Genomic DNA, 24,767 nt, shown 5'->3' with positions numbered 1-24,767 from the left:
ATGGATCTAAAAGATAACAGCACATTGAACAGCCACTTTCCAAATAGTTATGGAAAATTTGCTGTTTCAGGTTATTCTGGCACTTATTTAACTTTCTGAAGAATACTATTAATCAAAAGTACCAAATGTAGGATCTTTTGCTTTCCTCATTTATCCATGCACCATAAAATTTTACCAAAATACAACCAAAAAATAATATCCAGGCTTGGGCTGACAAGTGGCAAATATCATTTGTGCCACATAAATGCCAGGCAATGACCATCTCCAACAAGAAAGAATCTAATCATCGCCCCTTGATGTTCAATTGCATTACCATCACTGAATTCCCCATTATCAACATCCTTGGGGGTTACCATTGACCAGAAACTGGACTGGACTAGCCATATAAATACTGTGGCTACAAGAGCAGGTCAGAGGTTAGGAATCTTGCCATGAGTAACTCACCTCCTGACTCCCCAATGCCTGTCTAACATCTACAAGGCATAAGTCAGGAGTGCGATGAAATACTCCTCACTTGCCTGGATGAGTGCAGCTCCCACAACATTCAAGAAGCTTGACACTGTCCAGGGCAAAGCAGCCTGTTTGATTGGCACCCCTTGCGCAAACATTCACTCCCTTCACCACCAACACACAGTAGCAGCAGTGTGTACTATCTACAAGATGCACTGCAGGAATTCACCAAGGCTCCTTAGATAGCACCTTCCAAAGCCACAACCATTACCATCTAGAAGGACAAGGGCAGCAGATAGATTGAAACACCACTACCTGGATGTTCCTCTTCAAGTCGCTCACCATCCTGACTTGGAAATATATCTCTGTTTCTTCACTGTCGTTGGGTCAAAATCCTGGAACTCCCTTCCTAATAGCACTGTGGATGTACCTACATCACATGAGCTGCAGCAGTTCAAAAAGGTAGTTCACCTCCACCTTCTCAAGGGCAACTAGGGATGGGCAATAAATGCTGGCTCAGCCAGCAAAGCCCACATCCTGTGAATAAAAAAAAGCACCAGGCCGCCTTTGTGGAATGGGGTTTTCCTTTAGGCTGTGAATACAGTTGATGGTACTATATTATCTACTAAAACTCATCATTTATCTGAAGTTAATTTTCTCCCACTTCAGGAATCCTCCATGTCATGCATTTTATTGCACCTGAGGCAATGATTTACTACTGAACCAAACATGTGGTGCTCCAGGCTCGAACTCGTTTTTTTTCATCATTTCTTTCACTCAGATTAGGTGAACAACTGAGGGAGACTGTGGTGTGATGGTAATATCACTGGATTGGTAAACCAAAGGCCAATGCTAATGCTCTGAGGACATGGGTTCAAGTCTCAACATGGCAGCTGGTGGAATTTAAATATAAAACTAGTGTCAGTAATAGTGACCACGAAACTATCATCATTGTTGAAAAAAACCCATCTGGTTCACTAATGTCCTTTGGGGAATGAAATCTGCCAACCTTACCTGGTCTGGCTACATATGACTCCAGACCCACAGCAATGTGGCTGACACTTAACTGCCCTCTGTAATGGCCTAGGAAGCCAGTAAGTTCAAGGGCAATTAGGGGTGGGCAAAGTTATTCCAAAGAAATATCAAAACTCAACAAAAAAAAAGTTACTATACCCTTACTATATCATTTTTACAAATAAAGACAGCATAAATATCTTAAATAGTCATGAAAATTTTAATTGCATGAAGTATGAAAATAAAATCGGTAGAAACAGGCAATTGAAATTGAATTACAAATATGAACTCAATATTCTATGAATTAAATACTGATATCATTAATCGTAGACCTTTTATTCAGGACTGAATTATAACAACCCTCTGAACACTGTTTCTGAAGACTTATTGAAAAATTTCAGAAATTTAACAGAACATCCTTTTCTAACAGGTGAAAAGATGCAATCATGGTCTGCAGAAAAGTCAGAGGGTTTTTTTTTGAACAGTACCAAGCACATATCGCAAGCCGCTTAGGTACTCTAAATCTTTGTAAACTGATCATACTCTCAAAATCTCTGTAAACTGCTTATTGTGCTCCAAATTTTAATGTGCACTGCCACAGAGTCTCAAAGCAATAAAACACCAGCAGTGGAATCACAGAACCCAGAGCTTGTGAATAACAGAAAGAAACATCACACACTGTTCTTGCATGCGGTGCCCTTACGGCACACTTCCCATAAAGCTGAAATCTCCGACAAATTCCAGTGGCTCAGTAGCAATTTTTGTATGAAAAATTAGAAAATACAAAAGGTTCTCATTCCATATCTTGCTTTGTCTGAATGTTTAAAGAAAGAATTTTTAAGTGCAATAAGTTACAACCTCTTCCAGTGGTACCACAAAGGTTTTTTCTTCTGTTTTTTCAGAGTAAGGAGTTTCAGTTTATCATTTTCAAGATGTAGAGTATTCCAATGTTATCAATAGTTACATAGGTCTTGAAGTCAGATGAAACATGTATGGACTTCAGGTTTGTCCCATTAGTGTAGAATGTCTGCAGAGATTCTCCAGTATTCATATCCCACCACTGTAAAAGAAATATAGTGATTTTAGCTTTTACCATTCACTTTTATGAACAAATGCTATTTGTACTTGGTAACACAAAGCTTTTACTGTTTCATTTTGAACTTAGTTTTTCAATGATAAAGGGAGAGGCAATAAGGTAAAAGACCAAGATCCACAGTGCTGGATGGTCTCATCTATCCACATGCTTCACAGTTCCAAGGCAACAACAGTCCAAAGCACATGGCGATTGGGAGGGAAAAAACACCAACAAGGAGTGGAAGAATTCATGCTCTATTACTTTGTGCAGTGTGTCCTGGAATGCAAATGGTCGGCACCAACTAACACTTTGCTGACAAGGTCTGGGCTCAGTTGACAGCAAACTTCAGCGTGGTTTGTTTCAATCTGAATTGGCTGGTTTTGGTTTTATTCGGAGCCATGGACCAAAAGCACAGGTCCATCACTGGACTGCAAGGCTCTCAATAGTATGCCAATCTCAGCCTGGACTCTGAAAGATGCTGTAGGTGTCAATTAAAGGTAGTTTAGTTCATCTAAATATTTAAAAGAATCTATCTTTAATAAAACATACTTTTAAATACATGCCAAATTTAATTTGACTACAAACATATGAACATGTACAAATACAAACATATTAATTAGGAGCAAGAGTAGGCCACTTGGCCCCTCGAGCCTGCTCTGCCATTTAATAATGTCATGGCTGATCAGATTTCTCCACATTCCCACTTACTGCCTATAGCCTTTCACTCCTTTGTTTATCAAGAATCTATCTACATTCAAATATTAAAGACTCTGCTTCCACTGCCTTATGAGGAAGAGAGTTCTAAAGACTCACGACCCTCAGAGAAAAATTCCTCCTCATCTCTGTCTTAAATGGGCAACCCCTTATTTTTAAAAAGTGACTCCTGGTTCTAGATTCTCCCACAAGAGGAAGCATCCATTCCACATCCACTCTGTCAAGACCCCTCAGGATCTTATATGTTTCAATCGAGTTGCCTCTTACTCTTCTAGACTCTAGCGGATAGAAGACTAGCCTATCCAATCATTCCTCATAAGACAACCTATCTATTCCAGGTATTAGTCTAGTAATTCTTCTCTGAACTGTTTCCAACGCATTTACATCATTCTTTAAATAAGGACACCAACACAGAGTACTCCAGATGTGGTCTTGTCAAAGCCCTGTATGACTGAATGACCTCCCTGCCTTTGTATTTAATTCCCCTCACAATAAACGATAACATTCTATTACCCCTTTTAATTACTTGCTGTACCTGCATACTAACCATCTGCGATTCATGCTCTAGGAAACCTAGATCCCTCTGCATCTCAGAACTCTGCAATGTCTCACCATTTAGATAATATGCTTCCCTTTTATTCTTCCTGCCAAATGGATAATTTCACGTTTTCCCACATTATACTCCATTTGCCAGATCTTTGTCCACTCACCTAACCTATTTCTATCCCTTTGTAGCCTCCTTATGTCCTCTTCATAAATTACTTTCCTACCTATCTGTGTCATCAGCAAATTTAGCAACCATACCTTCGGTCTCTTCATCCAAGTTATTTATATAAATTGTAAAAGGTTGAGGCCCCAGCACTGACCCCTGTGGCACACCACTCATTACATCTTGCCAACAAAAAAATGACCCATTTATGCCTACACTCTGTTTCCTGGTAGCTAGCAATCTTTTATCTACGCCAATATGTCAATATGTTACCCCCTACGCCATGAACTTTTATTTTTTGCAATAACCTTTGATGTGGCACTTTATCAAATGCCATCTGGAAATCTAAGTACAGTACATCCACCGGTTCCTCTTTATCCACGGCACATGTTACTTGCTCAAAGAACTGCAATAAACTGGTTAAACATGATTTCCCTTTCACAAAACTATGCTGACTCTGCCGGATTACACTGAATTTATCTAAGTGCCCTACCATAACATCTTTAATAATAGCTTCTAACATCCTCCCTATTCCAGATATTAAGCTAACTGACCTGTAGTTTTTTGCTTTTTGTCTCCCTCCCTTTTTGAATAAAGGAGTTACATTCACTATTTTCTAATCTAATAGAACCTTCCCTGAATCTAGGGAATTTTGGAAAATTAAAACCAATGCATCAACTATCTCACTCGCCACTTCTTTTAAGACCCTAGGGTTAAACCCACCAGGACCTGGGGAGTTGTCAGCCTGCAGCAGCAATTTGCTCAATACCACTTCCCTGGTGACTGTAATTTTTTTTTTAGTTCCTCTCTCCCTTCCATTTCCTGACTTACAGCTATTTCTGTGGTTACTTTTGTCCTCTATAGTGAAGACCAATGTAAACACCTGTTCGATTCATCTGCTATCTCATGTTCCATTAATTCTCCAGCCTCACTTTCTAAAGGACCAATGCTCACTTAGTTAAATTTTCTTTTTTTAAATATCTACAAAAACTCTTGATATCTGTTTTTATATTTCTAACTAACTTTCTCTTGTACTCTAATTTTTCCTTCCTTATCAATCTTTTAGTCATTCTTTACTGATTTTTATATTCTGTCCAATCTTCTGACCTGCCATACATCTCCTCGCAATTACATGCTTTAAGTTTAATTTTTTAGTTAACCATGGATGGAGGTTAAAAAATGAAAATTATGAAATCATATGTACTTCTGACAAGTCAGATAAATTCAGTCTTATAGTGGATGTGTGAAATGAAAACATTCATGAGCCAATGTTCATTATCATTAATATTTCACATTTTATGTAAGCATCCCCACATGCTTTTTCAGGTATAAACATGTTATAATAGTGATAGCATTAATGAACATTTTAAAATAAAACATACAAATTTAAAATTTATGTTCAACGTATTAACCGTCCTTCTGATGAATCACTTTAAAATCTGAAATGGAAACTTGCAGATGCAACAGCCCATTATTGAATAATGCACCACATAGACAAATGTTCAGGATGTCCATTTGCTTCTGGGAAAAATGCCAGGTTTTCTAAATGATTATTTTGTCTAATGTTTCAAGAGGGTTAAAGTCATAGTCGGCACATTTCAATAAAATACAGGGCTTGCATACAAAGTGACAAAAAAGGTAACTCAGGATGACTAAGCTGATTTTCCAATGGTTTTTTTTAGGATTTTCTTTTTTTCATTGCAATTGACATCTATACGAGAACATTCCAGGTTCTTTTTGTAAAAGAGTAAACTCACTCTTATTTTCCTATTAGCTGTAACTGGTCCTGGTAAACCATGATGCTACTTTTAAAAAAAAACTAGTAAGATGTTGGTCTCGTGCAGCGCTGCCTGACTAAGTAAGTACTAAAATACAAATCAGAAGCGGTGATGTTGACACTGATCAGACAGATCTGGAGTACCACTTGCATGATTGGACTGCAATATCTCAGCAACAATATTACTGTCCTTGTAAGAGTGTGGTGTAGGTTGACCATGATGATGCCAGGTTTCAAAAATTTAAGCGACGAGGAAAAAAATTAAGAATTAATTGGATCTGCTGTCTTCAGAAAAAGTAGAATTCACGAAAGAACGAAGCATAGATGTTTCATGGAAAAGAGGAAATCCAGTGATATAGTTAATAGGCAGGGAGCTAGTGTTGAGATTGATCAAGAGGACAAGCTTCTTGTGCTAAACGGTTTCTTCCCATTCATGGAAGAATCCTATGTTGCCAAACACTGGAATAATCGTTATGCCATTGCATTTGGGTGAATGCGAACAGTGTCTGGATAAACTATGGAAGGCTTAAAGAACAAGAGAATCTTTTTTGATGTTTCAAACCTATATGATTATTTAAGATTTAAGACATCAACCCTTGTCAGGTCTCAAAAATAGAAAGAACTTGCATAAAAATTCCCCAAAATATTTCTCAAATAGATTAAAAGTATTTTCTGAAGTGTAGTCACTGTTATAACGTAGGAAACACATTAGCCAATTGGTGCAAGCAAGGTCTCACAAACAGCACTGTAATAACTATCAGATAGTTTGTTTTCATGGTATCGGTTGAAGGGTAAATGTTGGCTCGGACGCCAGGAGAACAATGCCATGGGTTCTTCTGTGCTTACCCGAGATCAATTCAACATCTTATCTAAAAGATGCTACCTCCAATGGAGCAGTCTCCCTCGGCTTTGCACTTAACTGCCGGCCTGGATTATGTACTCATCTCCAGGGACTGGGAGGAAAGGTAATATACCAAGACATTCGAGAAGGGTAAGGAAATAACCTTATTCTCCAATTTTCTGTATGCAATGCCACAGGAGATTGATGCGTGCCTGCATGTTACGTATGTATCTAGGTCATTTATATTCTTGCTAAATCTGCTTTCAACTGCTGCTTCAACAAGGCTGGTTGATATTTCAAGATATCAAAATGTAAGCAGTACATAATGACAGGCTTGGACACTTAACGCACATCATGTATGCATCACGTTGCAAGGCTGCATACAAACCTAACATCAGACTATGATTCCAACTCATTCCATTCATTTGTCTTGTGTTGTCCATTGGTATTTGAATCATTCTTCGTAACTCTGGAGTCTGGAGGCCAGAGTGAGTAAGCACATTTCCCTTCAACTCCTGGAATTTGTTTTTGATCCTGGAATTTGTTTTTGATTCTAGACTGGACTAAGAAATATGAGAAGTAAATTTCAGTGCAAGGTTCCAAATCTGGCTAACTGCCGTCAGTCTCCAAAAATTGCTCATTAATTTAGGACAAGAAATTGTTGATCTCACTCAGAGGCAGGTGTGGGACAGAAGTCATAACATTGGTGCAGACTAGAGAACTTTAGCCTTCAACTGGTCATGTGAAACCTGACCAGGGGATGCTCGATGTGGAGTCTGGGAGCAAAAGGTATTCCAACAGATAACACTGACGTCCACTAAATCTCACACTAAAAAGGAACCTATTTTCTAGTTTCACATTTTTTTAAATGGTCAGTAATGTAAAATTACAAATATCCAGCATTTCACAAAGAATTTCTTGCTAAGTACCAGCAAAATGGACAAATGCACAATTTTGTGAACTGAGATTAATATTGCCAAAATATTGTGAAACATGAATGCTCGTTTCGTTGCTTTAGCTATAACCAACACAATTGCATGAACTAATCAACAATGAATACTGAGATACTGCTCAGCCAAGTAGAAGAATTAAGTTGGTTCCTTGTCTAGTTACTGGCATTTTAAATTATTCGGTTAAAAGTATTTGTGCTGTTCTGATTCTCATTGCAATGTATTGCAAGCAAACTGCAGGGTCTAACATGTACAGGAGAAATACAGCAACATAAATATGGCTGACACTGCTTGGGATTACATTTACTGCTGCTTCCAACAAAGGAGCTTTATTATACATGCCTAACAACACTTTGTCAAAATTAAGTATGACAGCTCTAATACAATTCTTTCCCATGAAGCATTTTCAAAATATATGATCACTTTGCTGCACAAAATGAATGCAGCATAACTTATGCCATAGGTTAGTCAGACCTTACTGAACTGCGTCAACATTGACATTCTATAATGACAGGCTCTTTCAATCTAAAGATCGTTTACCCAAAGATGATAAAATCATTCTCTTAGAAGGAAACTGCTCTATATGTCAGAACAGCATAAGTAGTTCATCAAATAAATGCCAAACTGAATCCATGCAAACTAAGAAAAATAGCCATTATTTCTAGGAATTCACACCTGGGGTTATTTCTGCTGTGCAATTTTATATAATGGTGGCTGTCAGCTACTGAGCTGCAAATTGATGCATTGATGCTAACACACAGGTGGAAAGGAATTTCACATTCAGCTGAGCAAGGCTCCTAAAAAAATAACGCAGCCTGCAGCGTGGAACCAACATGCTGTGGATCTTAAAGATTTGTTTCCTAATGGCAGACCCTCTGGCAAGTTATTCATCATTAGGTTTGCTCATACCAATGCATGTTAACTTATTCTGACCACCTAAAAGGAGAAATACTGGGAGATATTTCATTCTTCCAATGAACCGTCTTCTAGCATTATTCCAACATCTGGAAAAGCCAGAGGGGATTGTTAAATCCTACTCATAATTCATGTTAAATTAAGGTAATTAAAAAATTGCTGTCACCACCTGTAAAAAAACGATATATAAATTCAACCACTGCTGAAATGCATTAAATGTACTATCATATTCTTCTAAGTGAAAGGTGACCAAGTACTTCCTTTGCTGTCCAATATGGTTTCCCTTCCATGGTAAAAGACAGTGTCAGCAAAAATAATCAAGTTATCAAAAGAATATTAGAAACAAAACTGTGTAAATGAATGGAGATTATTGACCAGTTGCTCAGGGATCATTCAGACTGTGCTCACCGGATTTCAAGGTTTATTAATATGCAACACAGCAATTAGTGCAGTACCCTATCCAAAAGAAATAGTGCCATTTTAATGGACCCATGTGGCTTGAAAATGTAATAATTTTCATTATATTATTGTGATTTATTGTAGAAGTGGGTTAATAGTGGAGTTTGGATTAGTTTCTCTGTGTGTATGTGTGGGGGATTTAATTGAATTGGAGACAGCTGGTCTGGAGGCTTTGAATCATCAACAAGAAGCTAGGTTTGAAATGCTAAATACGTAAACATGGTTGAAATTTTAGAATGTGAGGTGTAAGAAACATTTTCAGTTTTAGATAAATTAGGTTAGTTTGAATTTCAAAGGGATGGTAAGGTGTAACACATAGCCAGAAGATGCTAAGCCAAACAGTATGTTTATTTTTCACAAAGGTTACAGATAAAATTAGTACTACGAAATATTTATATTCTGAGAAAAGTAAAGTTGCAAAATCATATGGGAACAATGGAATTTGCATTAAAAGGGAGAAACATGTAAAGGAGATGAGGCTGTGTGTCAGGGGAGAAAGAATTCTAAGATCTAACAAGTGTGAAAAGCCTCCAGCCTCTCTGCATCAAGTTGCTGTCTACAGGGTCCTGAAGCTATGAAAACTCACTTAGAATATCACTGTCCAGGGTATCATGTTGCTTTGCCTGGGTCTGTTTAAATCTATTTGTATTTACTGTTGCCTTAATGGAGGTTTAGCTGGGAGCCAGATTAATTAGGGTTTTTAGTATTTATATTACCGTAGTAATTTGTAGACTTGTGCACTTGAAATCTTTTCTTTTGTTAATAAATGTTTAATTTAGTTTTCTAAAACCTCTGAAGTCATGGTAGTCTTATTACTTCTGAATTCAGGGCACGCATCTCAAAATAAAATACAAATTGCATAACAGTTGTGACCACGTGATCAAGTTTCCCTCATGGATTTGATCTGCCTGGCACACATCTGCCATGTCATAACACATGATCAATCTCAATTTACTATGCTAGTCTTTTTTATTATGCAAGCTGAACCTTTGTAGGATTCAACAGGTAGTGAGGCATTGGGCAAATGATTTAATGGGGTAACTTTAACTTAACACAAAATTAAATGCATTGCCCATGATATAAAATGGGTTACTATTCCTCACAATCATGGTTACCGAATATGCCAAATTGTTTGCAAAATACAGTATCTGGGATGTCAGGGTTTTTACTGATGTTTTTGGACTGGAGTTGGTGATTCCATCCATCTTCTTGTGATTTGGGGAAAAATGTGCTGCTCTTGATCTATTCTATTTTTTTTGCCTCTCAATCTTCAGTTGAACATTTAAAACATCCCATAAAAGTTGTATATTAAGTTTCCTCAGTAACAATGATGGGTTATCTGAACTGCAATTCCTGGGTTTAGCTGTCTCTTTTCTCAGTATTTGACCTAATATGGGAGCATTATTAATGTCCAATAATATGTGAACACTTATTTCATGTTCAAGAAATTTTTCAAAAGTTTTTTTTAGAGACAGTGTTTAAGTGTACATTTCTTTTAATAGAAATAAGCTCCTTAATATTCTTCCCCATTTTTCACAGAATCATAAAGTGCAGAAGAGGCCCTTCGGCCCATCATCGGCACCGACACGTGAGAAACACCTGATCTACCTACCTAATCTCATTTACCAGCACTTGGCCCATAGCTATGAATGTTATGACGTGCCAAGTGCTCATCCAAGTGCTTTTTAAAGGATGTGAGGCAACCTGCCTCCACCACCCTCCCAGGCAGCGCATTCCAGACTGCCATCACCCTCTGGGTAAAAAAGTTTTTCCTCACATCCCCCCTAAACCTCCTGCCCTTCACCTTGAACTTACGTCCCATCGTGACTGATCCTTCAACTAAGGGGAACAGCTGCTCCCTATCCACCCTGTCCATGTCCCTCATAATCTTATTCACCTTGATCAGGTCGCCCCTCAGTCTTCTTTGCTCCAACAAAGACAACCCAAGTCTATGCAACCTCTCTTCATAACTTAAATGTTTCCTCCCAGGCAACATCCTGGTGAATCGCCTCTGCACGCCTCCAGTGCAATCACATCCTTCCTATAATGTGGAGACCAGCACTGCACACAGTACTCGAGCTGCGGCCTCACCAAGGTTCTATATAACTCCAACATGACCTCCCTACTTTTGTAATCTATGCCTCGATTGATACAGGCAAGTGTCCCATATGCCTTTTTCACCACCCCACTAACATGCCCCTCCGCCTTCAGAGATCTATGGACACACATGCCAAGGTCCCTTTGTTCCTCAGAACTTCTTAGTATCATGCCGTTCACTGAACACTTCCTTGTCAAATTACTCCTTTCAAAGTGTATCACCTCACACTTTTCAGGGTTAAATTCCATCTGCCACTTATCTGCCCATTTGACCATCCCTACATCTTCCTGTAGCCCAAAACACTGAACCTCACTGTTAACCACCTGGCCAATCCTTGTGTCATCCACAAACTTACTAACCCTACACCCCCACATAGTCATCTATGTCCTTTATATAAATGACAAATAATAGGGGGCCCAGCACAGATCCCTGTGGTACAACACTGGACACTGGCTTCCAATTTGCTCAAGGACCTCGCAGTCTCTCTCCCCAGGTTCCATACCTTTATCCTCATTCTCTTGGGTGAAGATGGATGTGAAATATTCGATCAACACTCTATCGATGCCCTCTGGCTCCACCCATAGATTGCCCTCATGGTCCCTAATGGGGCCTACTCTTTCCCTGGTTATCCTCTTCCCATTGATATATTTATAGAATGTCTTAGGATTTTCCCTACTTTTACCAGCCAGGGCTTTCTCATATCCCCTCTTTGCTCTTCTAATTGCTTTCTTAAGCTCCACCCTGCACTTTCTGTACTGCATTAATGCATCCTCTGATTTGCTTCCTTTGTACCTGCTAAAAGCCTCTCTTTTCCTTCTCATTGTATCCTGAATATCTCTGGTCATCCATGGTTCTCTGGGCTTGTTACTCCTTCCTATCACTCTAGAGGCAACATACTGAGCTCTTACCCACCCCATTTCCTTTTTGTATGCCCCCCACTGCTCCTCTGTAGATTTCCCCACAAGTAGCTGTTCCCAGTCTACCTTGGCCAGATCCTGCCTTATTTTACTAAAATCCGCTCTCCCCCAATCCAAAACATTTTTTTGCAACTCGTCTATTACTTTGTCCATAACAAGCTTAAATTGTACTATGTTGTGGTCGTTATCACTAAAATGCGCCCCCACCACCACCTCAGCCACCTGTCCAGCTTCATTCCCTAGAATTATGTCCAGCACTGCACCGTCCCTTGTTGGAACCTCTACATATTGACCTTTAAAGTTCTCCTGTACACATTTCAAGAAATCCACTCCATCCAAACCCTTAACACTATGTCTATCCCAATTAATGTTGGGAAAGTTAAAATCTCATCTGCAAATTGTGCACATATTTGCTCCTCAATTTCCTGCTGATTATCTGGGGGCTCTATAATAAACACCTAACAATGTGGCTGCCCGTTTTTTATTTCTAAGCTCTACCCACAAAGTTTCATTCGATGCCCCCTCCAAGATATCATCTCTCCTTACTGCAGTAACTGACTCCTTAACTGATAATGCAATGTCTCCTCCTCTTTTACCCCCTCCCCTGTCTTGCCTGAAGATTCTATATGCTGGAATATTGAGCTGCCATTCCTGCCCCTCCCTCAATCATGTCTCCCATTCTTTATGGTAGGAAAATACTTATTCAGAGTATTCTGAAATGTCTGCCACTGATTTTATATTGATCTATCCCCTAGCCTAGTATCCCAGTTCATTTCAGCTAGCTCAGCTCTCATCCCCACACAATTGCCCTTATTTCAGTTTAAACTACTAGTCATAGGCCCGCTCTTCTCCTTTTCAAACTGGATGTAAAATTCAATCATATTGTGGACACTGCTACATAGGGGTACATTCACTCTGAGGTCATTAATTAATCCTGTCACATTACAAAATACCAAGTCTAACATAACCTGCTCTCTGGTTGGTTCTAGAACTTGCTGCTCTAAGAAACTATCTTGAAAGCAATCTCTGAACTCCTCATCCAGCCCACTAATGCTAAACTGATTCTTCCAGCCTACATGCAGATTAAAGTCACCCATGATTACTGCTGTCCCTTTATCACAAGCACACAATATTTCTTTTTATATGTTTTGTCCTACATTGTGATAACAGTTAGAGGGCCCGAAGACCTCTTCCACTAGTGACTTATTTCACCTACTATTCCTCATATACACCCAAACCGACTCTACATCCTGAACCAAGGTCATCTCTAACTATTGCACAAATGCCATCCTTGATTAACATTGCTACCCCTCCACCTTAACCTAGCTTTCTATTCTTCTTGAATGTCATATGCCCCTCAATATTCAGGACCTAATCCTTGTCATCCTGCAACCATGTCTCCATAATGGCTATAAGATCATACTTATTTACTTCAATGTGTGCTATCAATTTGCTTACTTTGTTATGAACGCTACACACATTCAGATACAGCGCCTTTAGTTTAGTTTTTTTGTTACCTGTGTAACATCCAGACTTGATTCTTTGTGCATTCTTAGGCTTTTTTCTCTCTATACATTCCTTGACCCTCATTTTCCATGTTACTATTTTCCTCCCTTACCTTGTTTCTACTCTTTGATATATCACACCTTTCCACATTTGAGCCCTTACCCCCACTATTTAGTTTAAAACCCTCTCTACTTCCCTGGTTATGTGGCTCACTTGGACATTAGTACAAGCACGGTTCAGGTATAGAGCATCCCAACGGTACAGCCCCCACTTTCCCTAGTACTGGTGCCAATGCCCAACAAAGCGGAACCCACTTCTCCCATACCAGTTTTTGAGCCACGTATTCATCTCTCTAATTTTAAGTACCCTATGCCAATTTGCATGCGGGTCAGGTAATAATCCAGAGGTCATAACCTTTGAGGTTTTGCTTTTCAATTTAGTGACTAGCTCCTCATACTCTCTAGGCAGAACCTCTTTCCTAGTTCTACCTATGTTGTTGGTATCTACATGGACCATGACAACTGGATCTTCCCTCTCGTACTGCAAGTTCCTCTCCAGCCCTGAGCACATGTCCCAAACCCTGGCACCAGGCAGGCAACACAGCCATCTGGATTCTTGCTCTTTGCTGCAGAGAACAGTGTCAATCATCCTCACTATACTATCCCCTACTCCCACTAAATTCCTTTTGTCTCTCTCCACTTGGGTGGCTTCCTGTATCATGGTGCCATGGTCAGTTTGCTCATCCACCTGCAGCCCCTGCTCTCCTTCAAACAAGCTGAAAGAACCGCAAACCTATTGGACAATTGCAGAGGCTCATGCTCCTGCATTCCTGTCCTGTGGGTTCCCTTACCTGCCTCATTCAGTCATGCTCTCCTGTCCCTGGTCACTGACCAAATCAGAAGTGGTGTGACTGCCTCCTGGTATAAAGCATCCAGGTAACTTTCACCCTCCCTGATGTGTCACAGCCTAGGCAGCTCAGCCTCTAGCTCAATGACTCAGAGCCGAAGTTCCACGAGCTGCAAACACTCACTGCAGAAATGCTTGTTCTGGATCACAGTGTTATCCCGGAGCTCCCACATGCTGCAGTTTTGACACATCACTTGTCCTGCCATCCTTAATGTGTTTTAAATAATTACTTAATGATATTATTCACTTATTTATGTTACTTTTTAATATATTTTATTAAGTTTACCACCAATGTATGTATTATTTTAAAGCCTAGGGCTAGAATAGAACTTATCCACTTACCAGATACTCACCAAACAGCTAGCTCCTTTCCCTGTAGTAGAACAAGAAACAATTCTTACAGAATGAGAAAGATAGAAAAAAGAAATGAATATCTCCATCCCCCCTTCAACGAACTCCCCCACTCACCAAACTCCAAGTCTGCACTCAGTTTCTACAGGTGCACTTGTTTGCAATTGTAAGATCTGTAACTACATCACATATGATCTATATAGCATGTGTCCAGCTACACTGTGCTTGAAGAAGACTGTGCCCTCAAACGCAGACTCTCTACTGTTGTCCCTTGTCACCACCATCTGGTCTTACTCACTTGTGAAGTGTGAGTTCCCAGGTGAAAACCCAATTATCTACATTAGTGGTCCCATAAAAACGCAGGTATCTGAGCTGCTGTACAGCTGTGGGATTCCTGTCATGTTGCACACTTGCAAGAACTAATCTAGTTGAAGATTCATTGTTGGCCATTTCCATTGACTGCTGCTGCATGCATGAAGGAACTGCCGGGGATAAAAGGCATGAATTAGTCCTAACGAGGTAAGGATATGTGGCAAGTTATCATTATGATATTTCACTCACTGTTGAAATCAAGTCAATGTGGCCAAGTGCCATGCGACATGTGAATGGCTTGTATTTCATTGTGTCACCAGGTAGGCATGAGCTCACCTTGTCCCCATCTCTGAAAGCCCAAAATGCTGAAATCTCAGTGATTTTCAGTCCCTCCTCCTCTGCAGTTGTCAATTGGGAAATCTGTCAGTGTGTGACCTCGGATTCTCTCCCTCTCCCTGGTGACCTGTGCTCTCTTCTCCTGCGAGCAGAGGAAGCACTGTCCAATGAGCAAGAGTAATTGCATGAGTTCTTTTGATGGATGGAATACATTTGTTGACGATGACCATAAGGGAGCGGCATGAAATCACAGAAGGATCAGGGTGACTGGAATGGTGGTTGGATAGATGGGGAGGTGAAGAAGGGCATACCCAAGGTTCGTGGATGTGAGGACTAATGGTGTGGCTTGAGAAGATGAGAGTTAGGGGTTTGGGTGATGCACAAAGTAGGTAGTAGGTGAATATACAGAGGTACTCACCTTTCCTGACATGCTTAGGTCATTGAACTGCTTCCTTCACTGAATACAGGAGTGTGGCATTCCAATCCTTCTGCCGAGCCCCTCCCGCCCACCATGCCGCCTCCATCTATACCTGCTTGGTATCAGCTACAGACTTATTCCTCCCATTGCTAGGAAAGGGTATCTCTTTCGTACTCCTCACAGCATCATATCAAGGGAGCTGTCAGTTAAGCACATAAAGCAGCCTTTGACTCTCTGGACTCCATTGTGAGACTTCCTCCCCTCTACCTGTCAACTTCAGTTGCTCCAACATTCATGTTTGGATTCTCCCTTTAAATACCAGAGTTTTAAAACTCTAGTAAAGGTTTTAAGCCTTTTTAAAGTTTGATGCTAGTCCCCAGCCTGGCCACTGCCACTGATTGGACAAGAAACCCAGAAGCAAAATAATAATGAGGTGGCTACATTAAGAAGTCATTGACGGATGCACTGAGCTTACTTCTTGATTTCCCGCTCCCAGTGCCTCTCCCAATTAATATTGGAGCCAATGTTTTAGAACAGGAACAGACCTTTAGGAAGAAGAGACAGGGGAGCACGATCATTTGCCAACATGAATGCTTGTTGACCGACAACCAATATCTGAGGAATCCACCCCATTTCTCATTGACATGCTGCCCCTCAGTGACATCCTCTGAAAGCACATCAGGTTCCACATGTAGCTGATGACACGCAATTCTACCTCATCACCACCTCTCTCAACTCCAGCACTGCCTTTGATTTGTCACGCAGCTTGTCCATGGACAAGAAGCAATTTCCTCCAATTAAATATGGAGAAAACCAATGCCGTTAGCTTCAGTACTTACCACAAACTTTGTTCCTTAGCTTCCATTCTATCTCTCACCCAGGTCACTGTCGCTGAGGTTGAACCAGTCAGGCATAACCTCAGCATTCAATTTGACCCTGAGATGCACTTCTGTATCCATATTCTCTCCATCAACAAGGCTGTTTCCATCTCCGTAGGATTGTCCATCTCTGACTCAACCTCAGCCCATATGTCTCTCAAGCCCTCATCCATATCTTTGTATCTGCAGTTTGGACTATTCCAAAGTGTTTCTGGTCTGCCTCATATCTCCCGGCCTCCACATCCTAACTCGCACCAAGCCCCATTCACCCATGGTTGCTGACTGATGGCTCTTGGTCCAGCAACACTTCAAATTTAAAACTTTTATCTTTGTGTTCAAATTTTCCATTGCTTCACTCTCTATCTCTGTAACTTCCTCCAGCCCTACAGTCCTTTGAGGACTCTGCACTCCTCCAATTCCGGTCTCTTGTACATCCCTGATTTCCTTCACCCCATTATTGGCAGCTGTTCCTTCAGCCATCTAGGCGCTAAGCTTTGAATTACTAAAAATCTCAATCTCTCCATAATGTTTTTTTTCTTTGAAATGTTACTTAAAATTTACCCCTCTCACCAAGCTTTTGGTCACATGTCGTTTTATCCCTGAAAAGGCTTAGTGTCAAATTTTGCCTGATAACGTTTCTGTAAAGCACCTTTGGATGTTTTACTATGTCAAAGACATTATATAAAATCAAATTGCTGTATGAATAAAAGGGGTAGACTCTTGTATCCCTGTATAATGCAAAGTGATGTTTTCATTGTATTGGAATGAAAGGAGATCATTATCCCTCTGCAATCCTTCATCTATGAGTAACCTGATCTTAAATCACTGAAAATGACTTTAAAAAAACTATACCGAGCCATTTATTAGTTTCATTATTGTAGACTAATCGGTTTCTTAGCAAACTAAATATTTTTGAATATGTAAAAACGTTGAAAATGTGCCCACTGATATCTGGGTACCAGAAAGCAAGCTCAATTTGAAGAGCCATCTCAAATGGTTGCAATAGGCAGAAACCTGCCACCTTCATCATTTCAATCTGGGGGGCATGGCCAGTTTTGTAAGCAGGGCTGGTTTGGGAGCAAAATGATTTTTAAACCAGCATTATTCAAGATCGCAAAGACTCGATTCGTGTTTGATTTAACTTAAGTTTAAAATTTCATAGCTTTTGTTCTGATTTGACTAATTTCACCAAATTTTGTGCTGAGGAAACAAATGGAAACTATACCCCGGAGACTGAAAGGGGATCACTCCCTCTCACTGCAGAATGTTTGGTAGTGCTTTTGTAGTTACAGACTGAAAGGAGTTCATCACTGTAAAATGCAGAGTGATGTTTTCACTGTAATGAATAAATGTACGATGCTGAGCATTTTTTTTGTTGTAACCGCATCAAAGAGGATCACTCCCTGAGTCACTCTACAATGCAGAGTGATTTTTATTCTAACAGAATCAAAGGAGATAACACTGCCTATCTCTCTACAATGAAGAGTGACGCTTTCTTTGTAGCAGAGGGAAAGTGATCACTATGACTCACAATGCATGGTAATTTCACTAACAGACTGAAAATGATCGCTCCCTCAATCACAGCAGAATAGAATGCAGGGGAATATTTTCATCGTAATAGAATTAAAAAGACCACTCTCTATAATTGGACAACGCAAACAAGTCACTCTGTATCAAAGCACAATTCACAGTGATATATTCACTATAATAGGGACTCACTTTCTACATAATGTACAATGCAGTATAACAAAGTCACTGTTATATTTCTGAACAATACTAATATTCTGGCTTTTGATGGTTCATGATGAAACAGGTGGGCAAACTGACTAATAGCATCAATTGTAGTTCATTCGCACTTGCTTTCCTATCTATAGCCTGTTGTGTCCTCGTCTGCAGGTCTAAATATCTTTATGCAAGAAATAGTGTCGATTATCTAATTTGTCCCTTTAAAACTAATCAAACTTTAAACATTCCAATAGGCCAGACCTTCAGCAGAAGTGAAGTTATAGTAAGAGCTCTCAATACAAAATGCCAATTCAATGTCAATTTTTTTTAAGGGACCCAACAAAATATTTCATTGTCCACCCCATATCAAGTTTTAATTTTACAACATACTCTTGGGAGTCACAATTTTCTTAATTGGGTCAATCAGGTCAACGAGAAAACTCTATACGTAATGCTCTGAAATCTTAAATAAGTTTCTCAACATACTTCAGTTAGTCTATAAATATTTTATCAGAGCCTTATTAAAATACTGTGCTCTCATTTTGCATCTTGCTGAACTGGGAAACAGGCTTCCTATGTTGCAAAGAATCAGAAAATGTATGAAACATGCTGAGGATGCATTATAAAGCATCTAGCTTCCATTTTTACAATTTGGAAATTTTTCTTTTGAAACAGTTCAGTTAATAGCAATCCAGAAGATATCAATCTCAGTCCTTGTTCCACCAAAATTTGATCCCTTGATATATTGAGGTCTTTTTGTGGTTTACAGTTTGTATACTCTGCAGTAAGGAGGATCAGGAAAGAAGGGCCCTAGAGTAATTGACTTAAAAGGTTTAATTTAAAGGGATAAGTCATGGCAGGAGCACTCAAAGCAGTGGTGTGCTCCCCGTGCTCCATGTGGGAAGCCGGGGACATTTCCAGTGCCCGGGACCAGCATGTGTGCAGGAAGTGTGCCCAGCTGCAGCTCTTGGAAGCTCGGGTTTCAGAGCTGGAACGGCGGCTGAGGACACTGTGGAGCATCTGCGAGTCTGAGAGCATCGTGGATAGCACGTTTAGAGAGGCAGTCACATCGCAGCTGAAGGAACTTGAAGAAGGAAGGGAATGGGTGACCACCAGGCAGTCCAAGAGAAACAGGCAGGGAGTTCAGGAGTCCCCTGGGGTCCCGCTCGTAAATCAGTATTCCGTTTTGGAGGCTGATGAGGGTGCTGGTTCCTCCAGGGAGTGTAGACAGAGCCAAGCTTCTGGCTCCATAAGCAGCCTGTCTGTACAGGAAGGGAGGAAAAGCAATAGTAATAGGGGATTCTATAGTCAGGTAAACAGATAGGTGCTACTCTGGCCGTCAACGTGACTCCAGGATGGTATGTTGCCTCCGTGGTGCCAGGGTCCGGGATGTCACTGAGCAGCCGCAGGGCATCCCGAAGGGGGAGGGTGATAAGGCAGAGGTCATGGTACATATTGCTACCAGTGACATAGGTAGAAAGAGGGATGAGGTCTTGCATCAAGAATTCAGGGAGTTAGGCAGTAGATTATAAGTAAGACCTCTTGGGTTGTAATCTCTGGATTACTCCCAGTGCCACGTGTTAGCGAGCTCAGAAATAAGAGAATAGCGCAGATGAATACGTGGCTTAAGAGTTGGTGCAAGAGGGAGGGTTTTAGATTCCTGGATCACTGGGACCATTTCTGGGGAAGGTGGGACCTGTACAAGTGGGACGGTCTACATCTGAACCAGAGCGGGACTAACATCCATGCGGGTGTGTTTGCTAGTGCTGTTGGGAGGAGTTTAAACTAATTTGGTAGGGGGAGGGGACACAGAATGTTAGCAGAATAGGGACACATCATAATACAGTAAAACAATCAAGTCAGAGAGAGTACAGCTCCAATAAGCTTCAAGGGAGTAAGGCAAGGCTGGATGGCCTCTACTTTAATGCCAGGAGTATTACAGGTAAAACGCTTGAGTTAAGGGTGAGGATTGACATGTGGAATTGTGATATAGTAGCCATCACTGAGATGTGGTTGAGGGAAGGGCAGGATTGGCAGCTCAACATTCTGGGATATAGAATCTTCAGGCGAGACAGGGGAGGGGGTAAAAGAGGAGAAGGTATTGCATTATTAGTTAAGGAGTCAGTTACTGCAGTAAGGAGAGATGATGTCTTGGAGGGGGCATCGAATAAAGCTTTGTGGGTAGAGTTTAGGAATAAAAAAGGGACAACCACATTATTAGGTGTTTATTATAGACCTCCTGATAGCGGGAAATTGAGGAGCAAATTTGTGCACAATTTGCGGAGGTGTGTAAAATCAATAACAATAGGGTAGTTATATTAGGTGATTTCAACTTTCCCAACTTTAATTGGGATAGACATAGTGTTAAGGGCTTGGATGGAGTGAATTTCTTGACATGTGTACAGGAGAACTTTTTAGGTCAATATGTAGAGGGTCCAACAAGGGACGGTGCATTGCTGGACCTAATTCTGGGGAATGAAGCCGGACAGGTGGCTGAGGTGGTGATGGGGGAGCATTTTAGTGATAGCGACCACAACATGATACAATTTAAGCTTGTTATGGACTAAGAAATCGACAAGTTGGAAAAAAATTGGATTGGGGGAGAGTGAATTTTCGTAAAATAAGGCAGGATCTGGCCAAGGTAGATTGGGAACAGCTACTTATGGGGAAATCTACAGAGGAGCAGTGGGGGGCATTCAAAAAGGAAATGGGGAGGGTACAGGCTCAACATGTTCCCTCTAGGGTGGTAGGAAGGAGTAACAAGCCCAGAGAACCATGGATGACCAGAGATATTCAGGATATGATGAGAAGGAAAAGAGAGGCTTTTAACAGGTACAAGGGGAGCAAATCAGCAAATGCATTAGTGGAGTACAGAAAGTGCAGGGTGGAGCTTAAGAAAGCAATTAGAAGAGCAAAGAGGGGATATGAGAAAGCTCTGGCTGGTAAAAGTAGGGAAAATCCCAAGACATTCTATAAGTATATCAATGGGAAGAGGATAACCAGGGTAAGAGTAGGGCCCATAAGGGACCAAGGGGGCAATCTATAGGTGGAGCCAGAGGACATCGCTAGAGTGTTGAATGAATACTTCACATCCGTCTTCACCCAATAGAATGAGAATGAAGGTATTGAACTCAGGGAGAGAGACTGCGAGGTTCTTAAGCAAATTGATATAGGGACTGACAAGGTATTGGAGGTGTTGGCAGGCTTAAAAGTGGACAAATCTCTGGGTCCGGTTGATTTGGGTCCCAGACTGCTGAGGGAGGCAAGGGAGGAGATCGCAGGGGCTCCGACCCAAATTTTTAATTCCTTTCTGGCCACGGGGGAGGTGCCAAAGGACTGGAGAACAGCTAAGTGGTTCTGCTATTTAAGAAGGGTTGTAGAGAAAGCCTTTGACAAGTTCCCACATGGGAGACTTATAAAGAAGGCAAATGCACATGGGATACAGGGTAATTTGATAAGGTGAATTCAAAATTGGCTTAGTTGTAGGAGGCAGAGGGTGATGACAGAAGGATGCTTTAGTGACTGGAAGCCAGTGTCCAGTGGCGTACCACAGGGATCTGCGCTCGGTCCCCTATTATTTGTCATTTATATAAATGACATAGATGACTACGTGGGGAGTAGGGTTAGTAAGTTTGTGGATGAACACAAAGATTGGCTGGGTGGTTAACAGTGAGGTTGAGTGTCTTGGGCTACAGGAAGATATAGATGGGCAGATAGGTGGCAGATGGAATTTAACCCTGAAAAGTGTGAAGTGATACACTTTGGGAGGAATAATTTGACAAGGAAGTATTCAGTGAATGGCATGGCACTAGGAAATTCTGAGGAACAAAGAGACCTTGGCGTGTGTGTCCATAGATCTCTGAAGGCGGAGGGGCATGTTAGTGGGCTGGTGAAAAAGGCATATGGGGTACTTGCCTTTAACAATCGAGGCATAGATTACAAAAGTAAGGAGGTCATGTTGGAGTTGTATAGAACCTTGGTGAGGCCACAGCTGGAGTACTTTGTGTAGTTCTGGTTGCCACATTATAGGAAGGATGTGATTGCACTGGAGGCGGTGCAGAGGAGATTCACCAGGATGTTGCCTGGGATGAAATATTTAAGTTATGAAGAGAGGTTGGATAGACTTGGGTTGTTTTCGTTGGAGCAGAGAAGACTGAGGGGCGACCTGATCGAGGTGTACAAGATTATGAGGAGCATGGACAGGGTGGATAGGGAGCAACTGTTCCCCTAAGTTGAAAGGTCAGTCACAAGGGGGCATAAGTTCAAGATGAGGGGCAGGAGGTTTGGGGGGGATGTGAGGAAAAACTTTTTTACCCAGAGGGTGGTGACGGTCTGGAATGCACTGCCTGGGAGGGTGGTGGAGGCGAGTTGCCTCACATCCTTTAAAAAGTACCTGGATGAGCAATTGGCACGTCATAACATTCAAGGCTATGGGCCAAGTGCTGGTAAATGGGATTAGGTAGGTAGGTCAGGTGTTTCTCATTTGTCGGTGCAGACTCGATGGGCCGAAGGCTCTCTTCTGCACTATGATTGTATGTGATTCTGTGATATGGCATTTGTCGATTCTAACCTATTGATTTCAATTTGTCTCTTCTGCTGCTACTTCTTCCTAACTCTTTGCAGTTCTTTCATGGTGCCTGGGCAGTCGGCCCCTGAGCAAGCTCCTCAGTGCACACATCTATCCAAGATAATTTTCTGCCTTCCATTGCTCTTTCTCACCCCAAATCCTCTCTTCTGCTGCTCAAGTCCCGCTGATTCTAATTTTAGCCCAAACTTCAAGTTAACTGCTAATTTAACTGTTTGTTAGTTCAAACCCCATCCCCTGACCTAACATCGAGAGGTCTGATAACAATCTGGACATAAATGGATTTTCACTCAAATCCGGTTTAAAATACCTGGGGTTCCCTGGGAATCAGGAGCGCATTTCTGTGCTGGTCTACACCGGGTAAACAGTAAGACTCTGCTTCTGTTTATAATCTATTCTGCTTTGATTTCTAAGTTAATGTGCAAAAGAATCTGGAAAAATATAGATTGCCTTTCAAGCTCGGCTTCAAATTGCTGGACTTCTCTCAACAACAAGACGACAGTTATCGTCTGGGTCATACTGTTAACAATATGCTGAGTATGAAATTAGCTTGAAATAGGTAAGGAAATGGGTTAGTGTTTTAAGTACATTTTTACTGGAAATCACAAAGTTTTACTGTCATGGAAACCAGGCCAGAAAAATCATAATTCTTAGATAAGATGAACTAGTTTGAACAAAGAGCCATAGTTAGATATATTCATTATTGTGCAGAACAGACTGGACGTGACTGTGGCGACGCTTTGACACCCTGATAAGGAATAAGAGCAGCTGCATTGAATAATCATTTTGAATGCCTGTCAGCAGGTCTTACAAACAGTCTCAGACATAAATGGCTGATAATGGAATGAATAGAACTATTTGGGGAGTTAGCATGGTACCAGAGATGGGGACTAGAAACTGAACTGGACCAGACATTTAACTACTGTGGCCACAAGAGCAGGTCAGAGGCTGGGAATTCTGCAAGGAGTAACTCACCTCCTGACTCCCCAAAGCTTGCCCACCATCTATAACGCACAAGTCAGGAGTGTAATGGAATACTCTCCACTTGCCTGAATGAGTGCAGCCCCAACAACATTCAAGAAGCTCGACACCATCCAGGACAAAGCAGCCCGCTTGACTGGCACCCATTTACCACCGACGCACAGTAGCAGCAGTGTCTACTATCTACAAGATGCACTGCAGCAACTCACCAAGGCTCCTTTGACACATTTTCCAAATCTGCGACCTCTACAACCATCACCTACAAGTTCCCCTCCAAGCCACACACCATTCTGACTTACAGCCATATCGCCACTTCTGTACTGTCCCTGGGTCAAAATCCTAGAACTCTCTCTCTAACAGCACTGTGGGTGTCCCTATGCCACACGGACTGTAGCGGTTCAAGAAGGCAGCTCACCACCATCTTCTCAAGGGCAATTAGGGATGGGCAATAAATGCTGGCCTCACCAGTGATGCCCACATCCCATAAAAATGGTGGTGCAGTGGTAATGTCACTAAATTAATAATCCAGCAGCCTGGGCCCTGGATGGAATTTAAATTCAATTAAAATATCTGGAATTGGGCAGGAAGCTGGCATCTTTCATCAATTGTCATTAAAAACCCATCTAGTTCACCCATGTCCTTTAGAGAAGGAAATCTGTCATCCTTACCTGGTCTGGCCTACATGTGACTCCAGAACCAGAGAAAGGTGGCTGACTCTTAACTGCCTTCTGCTGCTTAGTTCAAGGGCAATTAGGGATGGGCAAAAAATGCTGGCCTTGCCAGTGATGCCCACATCCCATGAAAGAATAAAGAAAAATATAAAGTAATAGTATAGGAGTAGTCTGGGAAA

At 41.2% G+C, this 24,767-nt stretch overlaps 1 protein-coding gene across 8 annotated transcripts in view; it reads right to left on the bottom strand.

Moving 5' to 3' along the window:
• Positions 1–1,670: 1,670 nt before the first annotated feature.
• Positions 1,671–24,767, bottom strand: part of apaf1 (apoptotic peptidase activating factor 1) — a 216,482-nt gene continuing 193,385 nt past the window's right edge. For 4 of the 8 annotated variants that reach the window (XM_041202764.1, XM_041202766.1, XM_041202768.1 and 1 more), the window contains one exon: positions 1,671–2,524. In XM_041202764.1, the coding sequence (XP_041058698.1) occupies positions 2,378–2,524 (147 nt within the window). In that variant the 3' untranslated portion in view covers positions 1,671–2,377. Of the gene's footprint in view, positions 2,525–6,968; positions 7,144–24,767 lie in introns of all 8 variants that reach the window. The other 4 variants (XM_041202763.1, XM_041202765.1, XM_041202767.1 and 1 more) reach the window with 2 other exon arrangements.

Source organism: Carcharodon carcharias, chromosome 13 (assembly GCF_017639515.1).
Source record: "Carcharodon carcharias isolate sCarCar2 chromosome 13, sCarCar2.pri, whole genome shotgun sequence".
Lineage (NCBI taxonomy): Eukaryota > Metazoa > Chordata > Chondrichthyes > Lamniformes > Lamnidae > Carcharodon > Carcharodon carcharias.
Note: the sequence above shows the minus strand (reverse complement) of the source record. Positions and strands in the feature narration are given on the sequence as shown.